Below are 17,708 nucleotides of genomic sequence, written 5' to 3'. Positions count from 1 at the left end.
GAACCCTCAGTTTGTTTTTCAGAGTCCATCATCTCTCATGGTTTGTCCACCCCTCCGATTTCCCCTGCTTCATTCTTCCCCTCCCGCTACCTTCTTCTTCTTCTTTTTTTTTTCTTAACATATATTACATTATTTGTTTCAGAGGTACAGATCTGAGATTCAACAGTCTTGCACAATTCACAGCGCTTACCAGAAAAGCTCTATCTTCTGCCAGGTCAGTCTATTTTAGTACTTACTTAGAGGTTTCTGTGTTTAATTAAATGCCAGAAATTTCAGTTAGGAATGATCATTTAGCCCTTCATTTTTTTATAACCATGGGAGTTGAATAAAATTTTTTCTAAAATAATTTGATAACATATATAAGTCAATCCAACTTCCAGATGGACTAAGTTTCCCTGGAAATGGCCCATACATTTCAGAGACATATAAAAACAAACTAAGTATGCACCAGATGTACATAGAGCAATGTGATAGATCATAAAACATAGGGCTGCATTTAAAAAAAGAAGAAACAGAATAAGGTTTTATGGCCACACTATTTATGTCAACTAACAATACATGCATTTTATGTTTATGCACATGTTTTACTGGGTCATACAAATAAAAAGCCATCAGATACATTAGAACCCAGCAGGCAGGAATGTGACGAGGAAATGGGGATAAAAGGTAATTAATGAAAAAGTTAATTCAAATCAATCAAAAAGAGGTCTTATGCAGACTGAAGAGAGCATGCTATGATTTGAGGATTATGATTAATTAATTCCCCTCTGCATAAAATGTCCAAACCAAACAAAAATTAATATGTCCTTAAAACTAACAAAATCTCAAAAAACATATTTGGCAAGCTTTTGGATAAATAATGAAATTGCTTCATTTATCAAACTCACTAGTTGAAAATTTTCTTTGGGGAAACACTCATTGTTCTTACTAATAGAATAACACAAATACAAAATGCTTTAATATGGTGATGTTCTCAGTCATATTCACTCAGTGCTCTCTCAAATATCAGAAATCAAAAAATAAGGAAAATTTTAAAAAGCAAAGAGGAATTGAGCCAAAAAGACTTTTGAAGTAAGGGAATACAAAACCAACCTCAAAGCCAGGGAAAGTATAATATTCCCCTCTAGAGGATCATGTGGTAGACTAGTATATGGATCAGTATACACAATGGGTAAATATACATATCCATAGCATACTTGCTGAAATGAGGAAACGCATCTATATTAAAATCATTAATTTAAACAAGAAAGAGAAATGTGGTCTTGTTTGTTAAGATGCCCAGGCTTCAAAGACAGAAATAACATTTTTGATGAAACACAGGAAGTATATAAATATAGTTTTCTAGTTCAGCATTATCCTTCCTTTTCAAATAAATCAGGAAAATCAATCACTTCATCTAATGTAAGTGTAAATAATTATGAATACGTACTTAATTTAAAAATCTGTTTTGAAAAAGGAGAAAAGAAAGGAGTATAATAAATATTTGATAAACTGAACTGAAAAGAGAAGGGAAATGACAGGTCTTAAGTCTAGAAGGACCTTAGAGATTAACTTGCCTGAACTTTCATTTTATGGATATGGATTATAAAAAAAAAAAATGTCCAAGAGGAAGAAAAAAGAATGTGAACTTCTGCTCCCATGTAAATGGTTCAAAGTTAGGTTAATTACCAAGGAATGAGTCTCTTAGGTTTGCTATTATTGCAGAACTGAGCCTTCAGATGGCCCCATTCAGACACCCAGACACCCCCTCTTCATCTAGCACTTCATCAGTTACTTGTGAGCCAAAAGCCTAACAATCCCAGACCCCCCTCCCTTTTTTCCAATATTCTTTTATAGAATAAAAAGAAGGCAGCCCTAGGCAGATATTAAGCATGTGAAGTTTAAATACTTCTAAACACAAACAATAACCCACTGACATAAGATCGATTCCCAGTTCCTAAGGATTCAAAGGCTCTTTGAACAGAGTTTAAGCAGGGAGTGTTATATGAAAGAACAAAGTATTTGGAGCAATGTCAGTCTCAGATAACATTTAAGTCTAATATGCATATTTTGAGACTATTTCAATTTAGGACAGTTAGTAACAACCCTTTTCAACTCTTGTAAATTGCTACAGATGGGTCATTCCACCTTCGCTTCTTTGCGGAATGAGGACATATCATTCCATCATGCGCTTATGTTGCTCAGTGGAAATGGTAGAAATGGTCGAATGTATTCATTGCACAACTAAATAAAAGAAAAAAGATCACCTTTTGATTTTACCACCTCCACCCTTGCCTTGAGCCATTCTGGGACCATAATTTACTCTGAGATAATGTGTTTATTCCACAAGTATCTAAATCTGAGGGGCTTAGATCCCATTCAATCATACTTCAGACATATAAAAGAATGCATAGAAGAGTCCAGATAAACTAGTTAGAAAGTGCTATTCTAGACTCCCCCTACCCACCCCAGCCAACAACAACAACATACATATATATACACATATATGTCACAAAATTTATAAGGAAAAGTAGTCCTAAATACAAAGCAAACGTCAGTCACTTTCAAATGATCTACTTTGTTCTTTATCAATTCTGTCTCTCTGCAATTGCTTTTCTAGGAAGAGACATCACTTCCTGATCTTAAATGGCTCATGGCTAATACTAAAGGATAAAAATGAGCCAGCCAAATCACAACTACTGGTCACTTCATAGAATGAGAAATTGTAGTATAAACAGAGTCTAGGACAAAAGAAGAAAGCTTTCTTGTGATAAATATATCATAGGATATGCTGAAACACAGTGTCAAATTTACATGAATTTTTAAGAGAGTTCAGAAAATTACACATTCGCTAGACTTCTTTAAGCTATGTTTTCTATATTCCCAAGAGACATTAGTTAACTCTTGTCTGCTATCAGGAGTATTTCACTATGAAAGTCCAAGAAGTACTGATATAACGAGAGAATAAAAAACCAACACCCCGGAGCCTGGTATCATGGCATGTCGGTTCAAGCCCCAAATCTATCCCTTGAATACTAACCGTGTGATGTAGGCCAGATCACTTACCTCTTATTTTCTTGACTGAGATCATATCACTTGTGATTTTATATACTTCTTAAACTATAAGTCTCTACTCAAATGCAAGGTGTAACTAATATTTTATTTATGACATATGTGGCTTAGTCTAATGCAAATGATATAGAAACCTTGAAAAAGATATAAATGTACGCTTCAAAAGGCATAATCTCCTTCCCCAGTTATATGTTCCTTACTTCTATTGCATTCAAAGAGATATGAGGCTAGTGGACCAACACATGGTTTTCTGTAGTGTCACAGAATGGAAAAAGCTAAGGCTGAGTTATTGGGAGTTAAAGCTACATAAGAAGATTGGAAAAATGACATAGAGTATGCTCAATCCCTTGGGAAGAAGCAAGAATGGTCCTAGGAATTACAAGAGGATTGGATTCCTTCCCGATTGTTGTTGGAGCAGCCTCAGCCAAGACAGAACAAGTTGGTCTTCCACAGCTGTGCTGCTTTGGCAACCAAAAGAGTTTTCTAGTTCACTGTCCTGGTTATAACATAAAAAATGGAGCTGTCCACCGAGAAGTAGGCAATCTGCAGTGTAAACAAGTAGAGGACCTGGGAGTCAAATTCAAGGATCACCACACACCACACAAGAGAGGCAAGTGTTTCAGGATAGTAGAAAGTGATTTGCTAACTTGGAAGTGCAGCGACAAAATTCTACTTTATTTATGCAATCTTTGACAAATCCAAACATGTGACTAAAAAATAGAATTAATGGTCAAAAAGGAAGAGCATTTTCAAATGTTCCCAGCTAGAGTTTAAGTGGTATCCAGGGGCTTCCTCTTCCTCTCAATAGCAATAACATATTGTTGGCTCAAGAGAAGTTGTTATTTGCACAAAAACCTTTTGGAGAGTCCATGAAACAGAGTTGGTCAAATGAACTCTTGAGATAAGGACCCTGCAAATGGTTATAAACATATGATCTGCATTACAGTTAGTCTTGGACAAAATGATCTTTATCAAATTTTGTCTTAAGTTTTTCCAACTCTGACATTCAAATATTCTTTTTGCTCCAAAAAGTTAATGTGCTAATAAGAGTTTTTTGAAATAGAGACAACTACAGAGATTATAGATGAACATTTATCTCCTGTTATCATAACACAGGTACAGTTTTAATAGAAAGGTTGAAGTAATATCTATTTTAATTAAGTTTAAAAAAAGAAAAGAAGTTTACTTTTTCTGAGAAAGCAAACTGGTATTTTTTTCTTTGATTTCCTTATACTTTGGACTGAAGGGCTGCTATTAAAACTTTCAATAAACCTTTAAAATAAACTATGCTATAAAGCAAATATTAAGTTAGGTCTTTAATGAGGCATTGTTTGCTTTTTTATAGGCATTCTAAAATGATAATGGATCCCCTAGACCCAGACTCTACTAGCATTGCCTTTCTGGGAACGTATATACTTTGTCAGACAGCATGGTATGTGGAAGATGAAGTGGGTCCCCACACTGTCAATGACGCTAACAAGCTCTGTGCTCCTTAACTTCTCTTGATCTCAGTTTTCTTCACTGTGAAACTAACACACTTGAGGAGACTGTGTTCCTAATATTTATTTGTTCAGCTTCTAGATCAAATTTGGTGTACATACGATTTGATGAACTCCCCCAGGAATCTGTAGCCTGTTAGTGGCCCCCTCTGAACAACAGATTATTAAAAGTTCATACCAAGATTCCAGTATTCCAGGGTTGGTGCAAAGAAGAGGCATGGCAAGTAAAGACACACAGATCCTACTTACTTTTCAAAGAAATGTCTGATAATCAGCAAGCCAAAAGCATATGGGATTGTCATGTACAAATGAGAGGGTTTCACGAAGACGAGTCCATCGTGATCTTCAAGATCTGACCACTTAATTGTTGGAGGAAGCCAGAATCTTTCCAACCAAAACCATTCTTTAAATGTCTGAAACATTCTAGAGAGATGGAAAAATAATCTGTTAGACTTGTGAAACAAATACTTAAAGTTGAAATAACATTGAGTATTATTTCTTAAGCTACCTAAGCCAGAGAGTTTTGAAAACAAGGCAAAAAGGGATCCTATTATTCAGTGGGTTTCATGACACTTCATTGCATTAAACAAGAATCACTCTGCCAATACTCTCAGGACAATTTTGGCTGTGGCATGGCCAACTTAAGTTTAACATACCACTGTTCACACTTTTGGCACAATGTACGTTAACATTATGGGTACGTATCTTCCTCTTCTATGACTCTATGGTATGAAAAATCATTTAATAATAATCTCTGTTACTTCAACATGCCCAAGGTCAACCTCAGGAAAGCTCCAAGTATGTATAAGTCTACATTAGTATCCTAATAACTTCCCTAGGAAATAAAAGAACAAGCATATTTAATTTCATATTACAGTAAGTTCAAATTCGTCCATGTCAACAAATACTTACTGAGATTCTATTATTTGTCAACACTGTGCTAGGCACTGAAAATACAAAGATTAAGAAAATGGCATTCTTGCCTTAAGGACCTTATAGTCTTGTGGACAAGGCCAGCCTGAATACCTAGATGATTTTGACATAACCTTTTTTAGGTACAATAAAAAAGGTACAGGGTGCTGTGGGAACAAGATGATGGACACTGAGCCCAGCCAGGAAGTGTCAGAGAAAGATCATTGGAACAGATGATTCTTGAGACGTCCTGAACAAAAAGGGGAGATAAACCCGGGAAAGGCAGGAAAATGGGGGAGGAGGGAATAGAAGTTTTAAGGAGGGAAAATGCTATGATCAAGTAACCAGAAACATAGACGAAAACAGAATTAGATGTTCTAGTCTCATTGTTTAAGCATGAACAACTTTTAGTCTTGACATTTTGACCCTGAGGATGTTTTGATTTCATCTTTTAATAGCCAATCTGAGAAAGGAATCAAAATGTCTTCAGATTCACAATAGGGAGGCTAAGAAACAGGAGTGATGGGAGTGGGCTAAGGACAGAGAGAGCAGGAAGGCTCCATCAGAGGCGAGGATCAGAGGGTGAGGTCCTGACGTTACAGATTTCCAACTTCAGATGAGGAGGAATTCCAGAGTGTGGACCCTGATTCCCTTCAGAAATATCTATTCCACAAGCAACAGCTGAAGCCTGGTAAGATAATTCCTTGCTTCATTACGTCCCCCATCCACTGTTAAGAGATGAGCTCAGCCTGAAGTAGCACTAACTCAGTTACACCCACACCTGCAAGGCTTGTGGGCAGAAAGAGAAAGGCTGCCTTCTTTTTCATGTGTTAATCATTTCTACTCTGGGGGAGGGTGCGTCCCATTAAGACAGTTGCAAAATTGTGCAAATATGGTGGAATGAAGATAATCAAGAAAGACTTGTTGAATATTTCCTCTCTATCTGGCTTCGTAGGCCACAGAAAGGAAAGAGGGTGATCCTGGACTCAGGGAACTTATGAGTGAGCCAGGGCTCATGTGGATCTGGACTCGGGAGGAGGCAGGGGGAGCAAGTGAAAGAATTGTCAGGAAGGGAGAATCACACACTTTGGTAAGGGAACTGGGGATTCAAGCTCATTGCCCGGGCCATCTGACATAACTGACTGAAAGAAGAGATGAAGAGAGGAAATCTGTTTTGAATGCACAGCCAGATACAGGCTTACACCTGGAGTCAAACTCCAGCTGAAATTCAAACTTCCTACAGATCTCAGAAACCAACTCTGGCCATGGGAGTCTCCCTGTAATGGGCAAATCTTGGCCTTGACCCTCATCACATCAGAATCAGCTACACCTGCAAGGGCAAAGATTTTTTTTTTTTTTCACCTAAAAGTTCGCCTCAGCACATTCATTACTTGATTGGCTCCAGATTTAATAGTCTAGGGCTCAGGGAACAAACAGCAAGGGTGATGAGTTGGTTTTTCTCTTGATATTGGTATAACAGTTGTTACACAAAAATAGCTTGCTAACTCCTAAAATGCGACTCCAGGCAGCACAGATTATTTTGTCCAGAATGTAACATAACTAAATAAATAGTTTACAGTGGTTATGTAAGGGTTGCCACTCTAAATAATGCCCTTGTGCATCATATGCAAGCAATGAATCGAGATCCATTGAAAGCCATAATAATGTTAATACCCCACAGCCTAAAACATTTAAAGGGAAATAGAATACAGAAGTTGAGGGTGGCCCCCTAGAAATGTAGTTCAGACTGAGAAAAAAATAAATCTAATTATTTATTCTTTCTTTAGGTGCTGCCACCAAACATCAATTATTGCTGTTAATCAAAACAATTAAGAATCCCTTCTTCGGGCGCCTGGGTGGCTCAGTTGGTTAAGCGACTGCCTTCGGCTCAGATCATGATCCTGGAGTCCCGGGATCGAGTCCCACATCGGGCTCCCTGCTCAGCGGGGAGTCTGCTTCTCCCTCTGGCCCTCCCCCCTCTCATGTGCTCTCTCTCTCTCAAATAAATAAATAAAATCTTAAAAAAAAAAAAAGAATCCCTTCTTCACACCATAAACAAAGCACAAACCTAAATATAAGGGCTAAAACTTTAACACTCTTAAAAGACTAGATAAGAGTAAATAGTCATGACCTTGGTTTAGGCAAAGCCTCCTTACATATGACACCAAAAGCACAAACGACAAAATTAAGAGAAATAAATAGGACTTCATCAAAATGAAAGCCTTTTGTGAGCCAAGGAACACCATCAAGAAAGTGAAAAGACAACCCACAAGATGGGAGAAAATACCTGAAAATCACACATCTGATAAGGGATTTGCACTCAGAATAGAGTAAGAACTCTTGCAACCCAATAAGAAAAGGACAAATAATCCAATTCAAAAATGGGCAAAGAATCTGAATTTGAATTATTTCACCAAAGAAGACAGACAAATGGCCACTAAGCTCATGAAAAAAATGCTCAACCTCATTTCCATTGAGGGAAATGCAAATCAAAACCACACTCCGAGGACTATTCACACCCACTAGGATGGCCATCATCATGAAGATAAGTGCTGGCAAGGATGTTGAGAACATGGCTGGTGGGAAAGTGAAATGGTACAGCTGCCATGGAAGACAGTCTGGCAGTTCCTTGAGATGTTAAACATGGAGTTACCATATGACATGTAACCATTTGAGAGAGTATTCAAGGGGATTGAAAGGATTCATGCTATGACATGGATGGCTTTTGAACACACGCTAAGTAAAAGAAGCCAGACACAGAAGGCCACATAAGCATGTGATTCCATTTATATGAAATGTCCAGAAGAGGTAAATCCATCGAGACAAAATGTAGGTTACTAGTTCCTCAGGGTGTAGGAAGGGAGTGTGGGGAGAAATGGGGAGTGGCTGATGATGGGTACAGGTTTTCTTTTTGGGGTTATGAAAATGTTCAAAGATTAAAATGTGGTGTTGGTTGCACAACCATGAATATACTAAAAAAAACACTGAATCGCACACTTTAGATGGGTGAATTGGATAGTCTGGGAATTATATCACAAAAAAGAAAAAAGAAAAACTGTTAAAAAGCCTCCTCAGTTTCAACCCTTTTAACCCAGAACTCATCCTGAACTTCATGCTAGAGCTTCCCATTATTTCATTTATGGGGCTTAAGTTTTACCCCTCAAATTCACCTGTGTCCACGAACCCAGAAAAGTAATTAAGTGAAGGAAAGACTATATCCAGATTCAGATTTCAGCATGATTGAAAGTTCATGACTTTCTGTGGGAAAGAAATAGCATGCTTTACAAAGCAAGAACAGATTAACTCTCCTGAAGGAGAAGTGACTCTCCTAGCTGATAGCCTCCCTGGGTGTAAGGGTATTTGGTAGACATCCACAAGCCGACATTTTAGCTCTAGCAGTGGGCTTTAAAAATCCAGGCTACACCTCTAGCCAGCTTCTCTACCATCCTGTTATTTCTCTCAGGATGAGGTCAGAGGCTAAACACAGAGAAAATGAGCTGAAGAGAACTGGGGCCAGCAGTCTCCAATCCTCTGGGCCACTTCGGTTTACTAGCAGGAAACAAATCACAGTCTCTCAGTCTCCTGCTAGCTGCTCCTAAGGCCACAAGCCTGTACCAGCACGTCTAGCCTCCTTCATAGCCTCCTTTTCCTGACCTTAATATACTGGATGTGCCATTTTGGAGGTAGCCCAGCATCCGGCTCTCAGAGCAGCAGGGGAAATCACCACTGTGGGGGGAGTTGGTGTATCTTTCCCACTGTGAGAGCCAAGGTGGACCATCCTCCATCTGCTGACAGTTGGCTGGGATGGCTTAGGCTTGGCCAGTTGGATGCTTTCCTCAGGACAGTGAGTCTGGAGCAGACAGCGATATCCAGCAACAGCAGATGGCATCCTGCTCAGGCTGCTGCTGCTGCTGAAGACAGTTGTCATCTCTCAGCTTTTTGGCCTTCCTGACTGCCCTAGTTTCATGGTTTCCACTGTCATTCAAGTCTGGTCCATGAGCCTTCCTTCAGGGCTGTGAGTCCCTTCCGATGAAGTCCTTTGCTTAAGATAGTAAGAGGTGGATTCTGTTGCCTCTAACCAAGAGGTCTTAAATGGAGAATAAGGAACTGGGGGCATTTGTCAGTTCCTCCTTCTGATCTCATCTTGCTGACAATGGGCACTCATGTATCCCCTTTCCTCTGCCCCCCCCCCCCCGGTATTTTTGCTCCTATTCTGCCTAAGTTTCAAATCTCACAGTGACATTATTAATAGTCACCACTTAAGATATTTTCCAATGTAAAAGAGGGTGCTGGCTTCTTTGACACAGCCTTAAATAGGTGCTTGGTAGATGACAAGACATTTGCCTACCCAGCGAGTAGAGCAATACCTTTATGCCGTGTTAACTAAGTATCACAATATTTCAATAATAACCAGGAGGGGGGGAAGGACATTAGAAAATACTGACACAGGGAAGTACCTGCATTTTTTCAGAGCCCACAGGTGACTGCTCTAAGAACAGTCCTGAGCATTTGCAGCAATGAATCTGTCATTCAAGGCCCCTTTCCCCGTGGCTCCTTCACTTCTTAGATAGTCGGAGAAGCGCACTGATTCTCACAGTCAGTTCGTAGCCCACCTCTCATTTTGATTCTAGGCCTTTCTGGCAAATGAAATATTGTCAGCTCTGTTGACGACTCTTCTATCTCTGCTTGGTATGCTTTTTAAGCAAAGGTATTTACTCCTTGACTACTCCCAGCGCTTTTTTTTGTTTCCTCATCAGCTACTCAAAAGTCCCCTTTTCCCATCCTGTGTCCATTCTCTAAGTACCACAACTCTTATTTATATAAAAATACCTGAAGGAACTGTACTATTTACATTAAAAATATCTGATGCTCTTTTTAAAAGTAAGAAATATGTGAAAGGGGGCACCTGGGTAGCTCAGTCGTTAAGCGTCTGCCACCAGCTCAGGTCATGATCTCGGGGTCCTGGGATCGAGCCCCGCATCAGGCTCCCTGCTCCTCGGGAAGCCTGCTTCTCCCACTCCCACTCCCACTGCTTGTGTTCCCTCTCGCTGTGTCTCTCTCTGTCAAATAAATAAATAAAATCTTAAAAAAAAAAAAAAGAAATATGTGCAAGAAAAATACCTTCGGTTATTTCTTTATACTTTGCGGAAGAATCGGTATTGGAGGTGGCATTATAGCCCAGCTGTGTTTTCCCACCTGCCAATACTGTGGAAGTTTTAAACCCTATTTTCAACTCCAGCTGCCAGTAGTTTGCAGGAAGACAATCTCCCTAATGTAGGTTTGTATGACTCATTATTTTCTGACCTCATGGATACAGAACCCAACAGGGTGAAGGAAGCCTGTTGAGCCACTTTCTCAGATGAACACCATTAAATCTGACCTTAGGACTGAAGAAATAAAACCATCTGGGCCACAAGTTTATTACTATTCGAAGCAACATTTTTGCAAAGTACAAAAAAAATGTGGCACTCGAACCCTTGCTGAGGTAAGAACTCTGAGTCAGGCTGAAGTTTTGGGCCAATTATGAAATTCTGGTAATTATCCATGCAATACCTACTGTAAATAACCACATCGCCTTAGAAGATAACTCTACAGAACATATCTCTATTTAGTCAGAGGAGGGTGACAAGAGAGTGTCTCTACAGAACAGAACACAGCTCTCCGAGAAAGGCCAGTGACAGGAAGTGGGAAATTAGGCAGACAACTCTAATTGAATTAAAGGTGTATTTCGGAGTGATAAAGCAAAAGAAGGACACGTTGGAATCAGTGCTCATGATCTGAGAGTATCATTATGGTTGGAGGAGGTGAGTTGGCAAGAGCTTTGGAGACTGGGTGACCAGCTTGATTATGGTGGGATCAGGGTTCCCTAGTGACAGAAAGGCAGCTCCAGAAGGGCAAGGACCTTGCCTGGCTTGTTCACTGTTGTATACCCAAGGCTTGCCACACAGTAAACACTAAACAAGTATTTGTTGCATTCAACAGAAGGGTAACTGAGGCTGGAATGGACTTTTGAATACTCCAGGAGTGATGCTCTAGCCAAAAATGGTATCTAGTTTAATTATCTACAAACAATCTCATTTTTATCAGTTGCAAAACAATTTTTAAAAATTTGGTTTAAGGGTATCAGGTAAACATGTTTATCCACATTTAATCTGTTTGTGTTCTCTTTGGAATGAACTCTACCAACTCAGCCAAAAAAACTGGTTATGCCTTCAAGATAAAACACAAAGGAAAACATTAGCAGCTACTTGCTTCCTGCCAATAGTGTAAGGACTGAGCAAACTATAAATTCCAATTCTAAAAGCATTTTAAATTGTGCCATTTCAAATGGGTAAGACAATGCAAATGATAGGGCAACTTACCTTTGAGGGATATTTACTATGATTGAGTTAGTGCATTAAAAACCTATAAATGCCTGGGCTTATCGTAAGAAAAACAAACCAACAAACCCTATACTTTGTGTAGAGAAGTAGTTAACTTGCAACAAGATAATAAGTAATTCTCTCATTTTAAATTTTACCATGATAACAGTTTAAAGCCTTGAAGGAATTCAAAACAGACCCACAGATTAAAAAAAAAAAGAACAATTCAGAGTATTTGCAAACAAAACCAGGTGTCACCTCAAAGATATCATTGAGGGGTATCAGGATGTCCTGAGTTTCCAATCATTCTGCCTTTTAGTTATAGTCCCCCCTACACCCCCGCCCCCAGGTTTTACCTGGGCATGTTACTGCCCTGCCACGTAAGACAACATTTCCCAACGTTCCCTGTGCCTAGATGTGGCCATGCGTGACTACATCTGGGTCAAAGGCACAGCAGTGACATTGATTTGAGTAATCTCCTTAAATACCAAGCTGTGTGTCCTGGCTTCTTTCTTTCTTCCTTCCTAATAACTGAAAATAGGATGACAGGGTATAGGAGCAATCTTTGAGGCCAATTAGCCCATTTTCCCATATCTAGACAGTTACATACAAGAGAAATAAACTCTTACCTGCTGTAAGTCATTGAATTTTGAGTCCTTTTTGTTTTAAAAACTTAGATCATAATTCTAACATGTAGGGGAAAATATGAAGGAGAAGTAAATAAGTACTATATTGCTGTATTGTATTACATTGTTTCCAGGCAGGTTATAAAATCTGGAGACATCTGCTCATCAAAATACTGTTTAGAGAATAAAAAGGAGACCTACAGACTGGGAGAAAATATATGCAGTATTTGCAATAGGAAGCAACTGTATCTACAATATATAAAGAGCTCCTGAAATTCAATAATAAAAAAAAAATCAGGGGACTTCTTCCATAAGTCATTTGGGGGCCTGTATTTCCATTAATATTCTGCCTACTGGGGAGCATTCTAAGTATTTGCTCTGCCTTCAGGGCTTCTTGTATGGAGCCGGTGCCAATTATCAATTTATTGCCTCTCAAATCCCAAATTCACTCTTTTTACCTGCTGTGTGAAATGGTCTGGCCCATTTCCTATTTTCCCTTTGCCAGCTAACCCTGGAGCTCTGTCAGTAGAGGACGGTGGAGAGACATTGCAGGATGAAAGGGTTTTACTTCCTGACTCTGGTACGTTCCCAGAATGGTTCCAGGAGCCCCCAGCAGCCAGCAGATTCTACTGGCACCCCCCCTTAGGAGTTTTGTAGCAGAGCTCCTCCAGTGAGACACTTTACAGTGACGAGCCCTCCCCAGCACCCCAGAGGGCAGATATCTGGCAAGTTCCAGGGGGCTGCTTTCCAGACTATTCTGCTGATACTAGGGGTAACTCCTCTGTACCCTCCCCAACTGGTCTGCCCCTCAAGGGGGTCCGTGCAGGGTGGTGTTTCCTTGCACGCTCTAGCTCAGCCCCAAGGGTTATAAGTTTCCTATAGCAGTGATCCCTATATTCTATAGAGTTCTTCCTATTGGCCAATGCTTCATTTCTCCAATCTTGATTGATGGAAAAGTCCAACCTTCTGTGCTTAATCTAGTACTAATTCATGAAAGCTCAAGTTATTCTGAAAAAGTTAAAAAAAAAAATCCTCTGAAGTTCAAATGAGAAGGGTGAGTCTTCTCATTTTTCCCTTCTAGTACTGTGTGCAGAGTTTGCTTGTAGATTAAATGATGACTTGAGATGCCAGGAAGATGTGCTTCTGTCCCTTTATTCCTATCTCCATTTTAAAGCTTAGGTTAATGTCCCCAGGAGCCACCTATCACTTTCTACCAGGGCAATAATTCTTCCCTGTTAGTAAACATAATTGGGATATTTTCCCAGCAAAACTAATAAATAAATCCCTAAAATGCCAGCTAGGCACTTGGCATCTGTATGGGGTCAAGTTCTCTTTGAAGCCAGGGCTATCCCCTAGTGCTATTCTCTTCAGGCCATGTTTCTCTTGGCTCTGTAATAAAATTTCACAATATGCCTTGATCTAGGGTCCTAACTTAAATCACCCCTTCCTAACTTAAATATTGAGCCAACGAAGTTTAATTCCTAGAAAATCACAAGTTACTGTTTGCTGTTGTGTGCAGAAGAAACCCCACTTGGGAATGGCTTTGCTGTCCTAAGCAGCCCCAGCCTCCTTTGGAGGCAGCTCCTCAGGGCCCTAACCCATCTCTGCACACTCCTCTAAAGGAGAAGCTTGTAACCAGCCCCCAGGCCATTGGGCCCCCCTGTCTACTTTTCCAGGCTTGTGCCTCCCTTCCCCTTCACTTTGAGATCCCACAAGCCAGGTCTGCTTTCTGACTCTTGAGCACAAGACAAAGTTGTTTCCTGCCTTCAGGCATGTGCATTAACTATTCTTTCTACCAGACACCTTTTACCCATTTTTACCCAACTCTCTCCTCCTTATCCTTCAAGCTTCAACTTAAGCCTCCCTAAGATCTCCTTCCAGACTTTCCATGACCCCTTCTCCCCCACTGCTCCAAATCTAAACAAAGTACTGCCATCATTCTGTGTTCTTTTCCTTCATAACCTGTATCAAATGTGTAATTATATGTTTGTATGTTGATCCAGTTGAAGTCTGGCCCCCTCCTCAGACTTCAAGATGCACGAGAGTAGGCATGATACCTGTTCTGCTCACAACAGCATCCCTAAGTTGGCATACCATAAGTGTACAAACAGTAAGTGCTCAACAGATATTAAGGGAGTCAGTATATAGCACGGTGGTCAAGCGCATGGATTTTGGAGCCGGATTGCCTGAGTTTAAGGCCTCGTTTTGACACTTCAAGAACCACGTGCCCTCGGACAACTAACTTAACGTCAGTTTCTCCATCTACAAAACAGAGGTGATAACTGATAACTTCCCTGATAGGGTTGTTAAGATGATTAAGGGAGTAAATATTTGTAAATCACTTTATCACGTGCCTGTTAAATGATCATTTGGAGTCGAGCGTTAAAGACCATTTGCCCTTCTAAAGAGAGGAGCTAAATGAACTTTCAGGTCCTAAAATTCTGTAACTGACACCTGTTAAATTAAAAGAAGTTATTTAAAAATAATATACAGTGCTGTGATATAGTTAAAACTTTTACATTTTAAAAACAGCATAAATGATACCATCCCTTAGGGTAACCAAATTTTAGGAGTCACTAAAATGTTCAAGCCTACCTCGGGATATATGTGAAACTGGGCAAAAAATATGTGTAAGCTATAGTTAATAAATAATACTTCAGTGTTCATAATAATGATTTTTTAAAAATCTGGAATGTTTAAGTACATTTTGAAATGTTAACTCTATGCAATAACATTCAGCTAATACTAAAAATTATGGTGACTTTTTTTACCAACATGGGAAAAGTTTAGAAAAAACAAAATTCAAAATTATATCTATATTTAATTATATGATGGCATATGATTTCATTATTATACTACTTTATACATATACATCTAAACGTGTGTGTGTGTAAAAGCAAACTGAAGAACACATGAAAAAAGGTTAAAATTCTTAGTGTTGAAAATTTGTAAATTATTGTTACTGTTAATAATTTACTATTGATCCAATATTAGGAACATTTATAATTGATTTCTTATTAATGATTTGAGTCAACAAAGGTACATTTTGTTCTAAAAATCATACAATCATCCAGTGCAGCCCTATTGATATGAAGAAACAGTCCCAGGAAAAATACAGGTGCCTTGTCCAAGCAAATCCAGGAAAGCCAGTGTTTTCCCAATACACACACAGGTGCCCCTTACTAAAAAGTGTTATTAAGGTGATTTATTTTGCATTAATATTTTGAGACAGTAATTTTTTCATGTAAATGTTTCATATAGAAAAGCTAATACCTGATTTGAAGTAAGGCAAGTTTGTTACCTAAATAAAATTTCTCCCAGCCTTCTTCTTATACATGCAAAAGCTAACTACCAGAATCTTTTGTATTCTAGCAATTTCAGAGAAAATAGAATGTGTTTCCATAGTCAGTAGAAAAACAGGATCTTGAGGTCTATCTATAAACTGACTTCAGGGGCGCCCGGGTGGCTCAGGTGAGTGTCTGACTCTCGGTTTCGGCTCAGGTCATGATCTCAGTGTCATGAGATCGAGCCCCGCGTCAGGCTCTGCAATCAGCGGAGCAGGGGACCCTGCTTGAGATTCTCTCCCTCTCTCTGCCCCTCCCTCCTCTAAAAAAGTAAATAAAAAATAAATAGATTTAAAGTGACTTTAGATTCCGAAGGTAATAAACGTAAGACAGAAAATGCAGTTTAAGGAGGCAGTATTCACCAAAATGTCATTCTTCCAGACGCCTCTTCACCTTTATCACATCTCTGCTATATCTCTGCCCCAGCTGCTAATTGAAAGAGATTGCCAAAGATCAGCTCAAGGCCAAGAAAGAGGTAAGTGACCAAGGAAGTTTACTTAGACTGGTAACATGGATAGGAACTTGCAGAAAAACAGGTGTGACTGAAATCAGTAGGATGTGAAGCAAAGTTACAGAATAGATAAGTCTTAGAAGGATATAAATCCTAGGGTTCAAAGAGAACAGATCTAAGCTGGTTGGGAGGGACTCTATGAGAAAGTCACACAGGATCGACTATTCATAATTCTGCCTTCAAAGGCAGAATTCCCTTCCCTCTTTTTTTTTTAGTTAAATTTAGAAATCTACAATGTAAATTAAGAGTTGGGTAACTAAGCAATGCTGTTGCAATGTAAAGAAATGTTAACCCAATTAGCATCACGTCAGCATCTCCTTTCCAATTGCTATTAAATATTTTGCTCCTCTCCATCAAGTCCTTCCTCACAAGCTCTCCTCCCTGGTCTGGTGAGTCACACATCTTGCTCCACAAATTACCCTGTTATTAGTCTCTGGCACAAGTGAGTGATGTAGGCAAGAGCAAGGGGGCTGGGAACCTTGCTGACAGTGACTCACTCACAGAGGAGCCTGAGGAGAGGCCCTGATTCTGCCTCAGTTCTCCCATCTGAGAGATGAGAGGATTGACCTAGAGTCTGCAAAGCCCTCCTGGGGATAACGGAAGGGTGCTGTAGGAGCTCTCCCACCAGGTAGTCCCAGGTAAGAAGAGTCAGCAAGACTGCCATACACACTGCAAGCCTGTAATTGATGAATAAAATCAAAAATGAAAAAAAAAAAAAAAGAATGTAGTGCTTCACATACCACCTCAAACAGCCGAAAAACTTGAGAAAGAACTATGGCTTTAGAGTAAGAAAGCCCAGGTTTGAACTCCAGCCCTGGCTCTTAAAACTAAGTGACCTTGGGAGGCGGGGTGCCTGGGTGGCTCAGCAGTTGGGTGCCAGACTCTTGATTTTGGCTCAGGTCATGATCTCAGGGTCATGAGATGGAGCCCCACTTCAGGCTCCGTGCTCAGTGGGGAGTCTGCTTGGGATTCTCTCTCTCCCTCTTCCTCCGCCCCTCCCCCTGCTCTCTCCCTCCGGCTTCCCTCTCTCTAAAATAAATAAATCAATCTTTAAAAAAAAAAATAACAACAACTAAGTGAACTTGGGCAACTCAGTCTCTCTGAATTCTTTGCTGTCTCACTTGCTCAATGGTGCTAATTCTACCTTTCACAAAGACCTATCGCAGATTAAGAGTGATTCGGTATGTAGAAACTCCTGAACACAGTAAAGTCCTGGAGCTATGTTATGGAGTCACATTATCTTATTATCTTCACCTTATTGGGTCTGGGCAAGAATCCCATGTCAGGTGGGTTTAAACAGTAAGATTAAAGGCTAAGTTTAAAAAGATTCCCCAAGGGAGAGTAACGGGTCACCCCTGCCCCTTCACAGATGCATTCTCCCCACGATCTCCACATCTCTCACT

At 39.7% G+C, this 17,708-nt stretch overlaps 1 protein-coding gene across 1 annotated transcript in view; it reads right to left on the bottom strand.

Moving 5' to 3' along the window:
• The window catches only part of CERS3 (ceramide synthase 3), a 91,894-nt gene that overhangs the window by 61,133 nt on the left and 13,053 nt on the right, over positions 1-17,708 (bottom strand). Inside the window, exon 3 of the mRNA XM_081831886.1 lies at positions 4,800-4,973. Coding sequence (XP_081688012.1) covers positions 4,800-4,972 — 173 coding nt within the window. The 5' untranslated portion in view covers position 4,973. The remainder of the gene's footprint in view (positions 1-4,799; positions 4,974-17,708) is intronic.

Source organism: Leptonychotes weddellii, chromosome 9 (genome assembly GCF_054177405.1).
Source record: "Leptonychotes weddellii isolate Sample4059 chromosome 9, ASM5417740v2, whole genome shotgun sequence".
Lineage (NCBI taxonomy): Eukaryota > Metazoa > Chordata > Mammalia > Carnivora > Phocidae > Leptonychotes > Leptonychotes weddellii.
The sequence above is the reverse complement of the archived record's forward strand: the minus strand, read 5'-3'. Positions and strand labels throughout refer to the sequence as shown.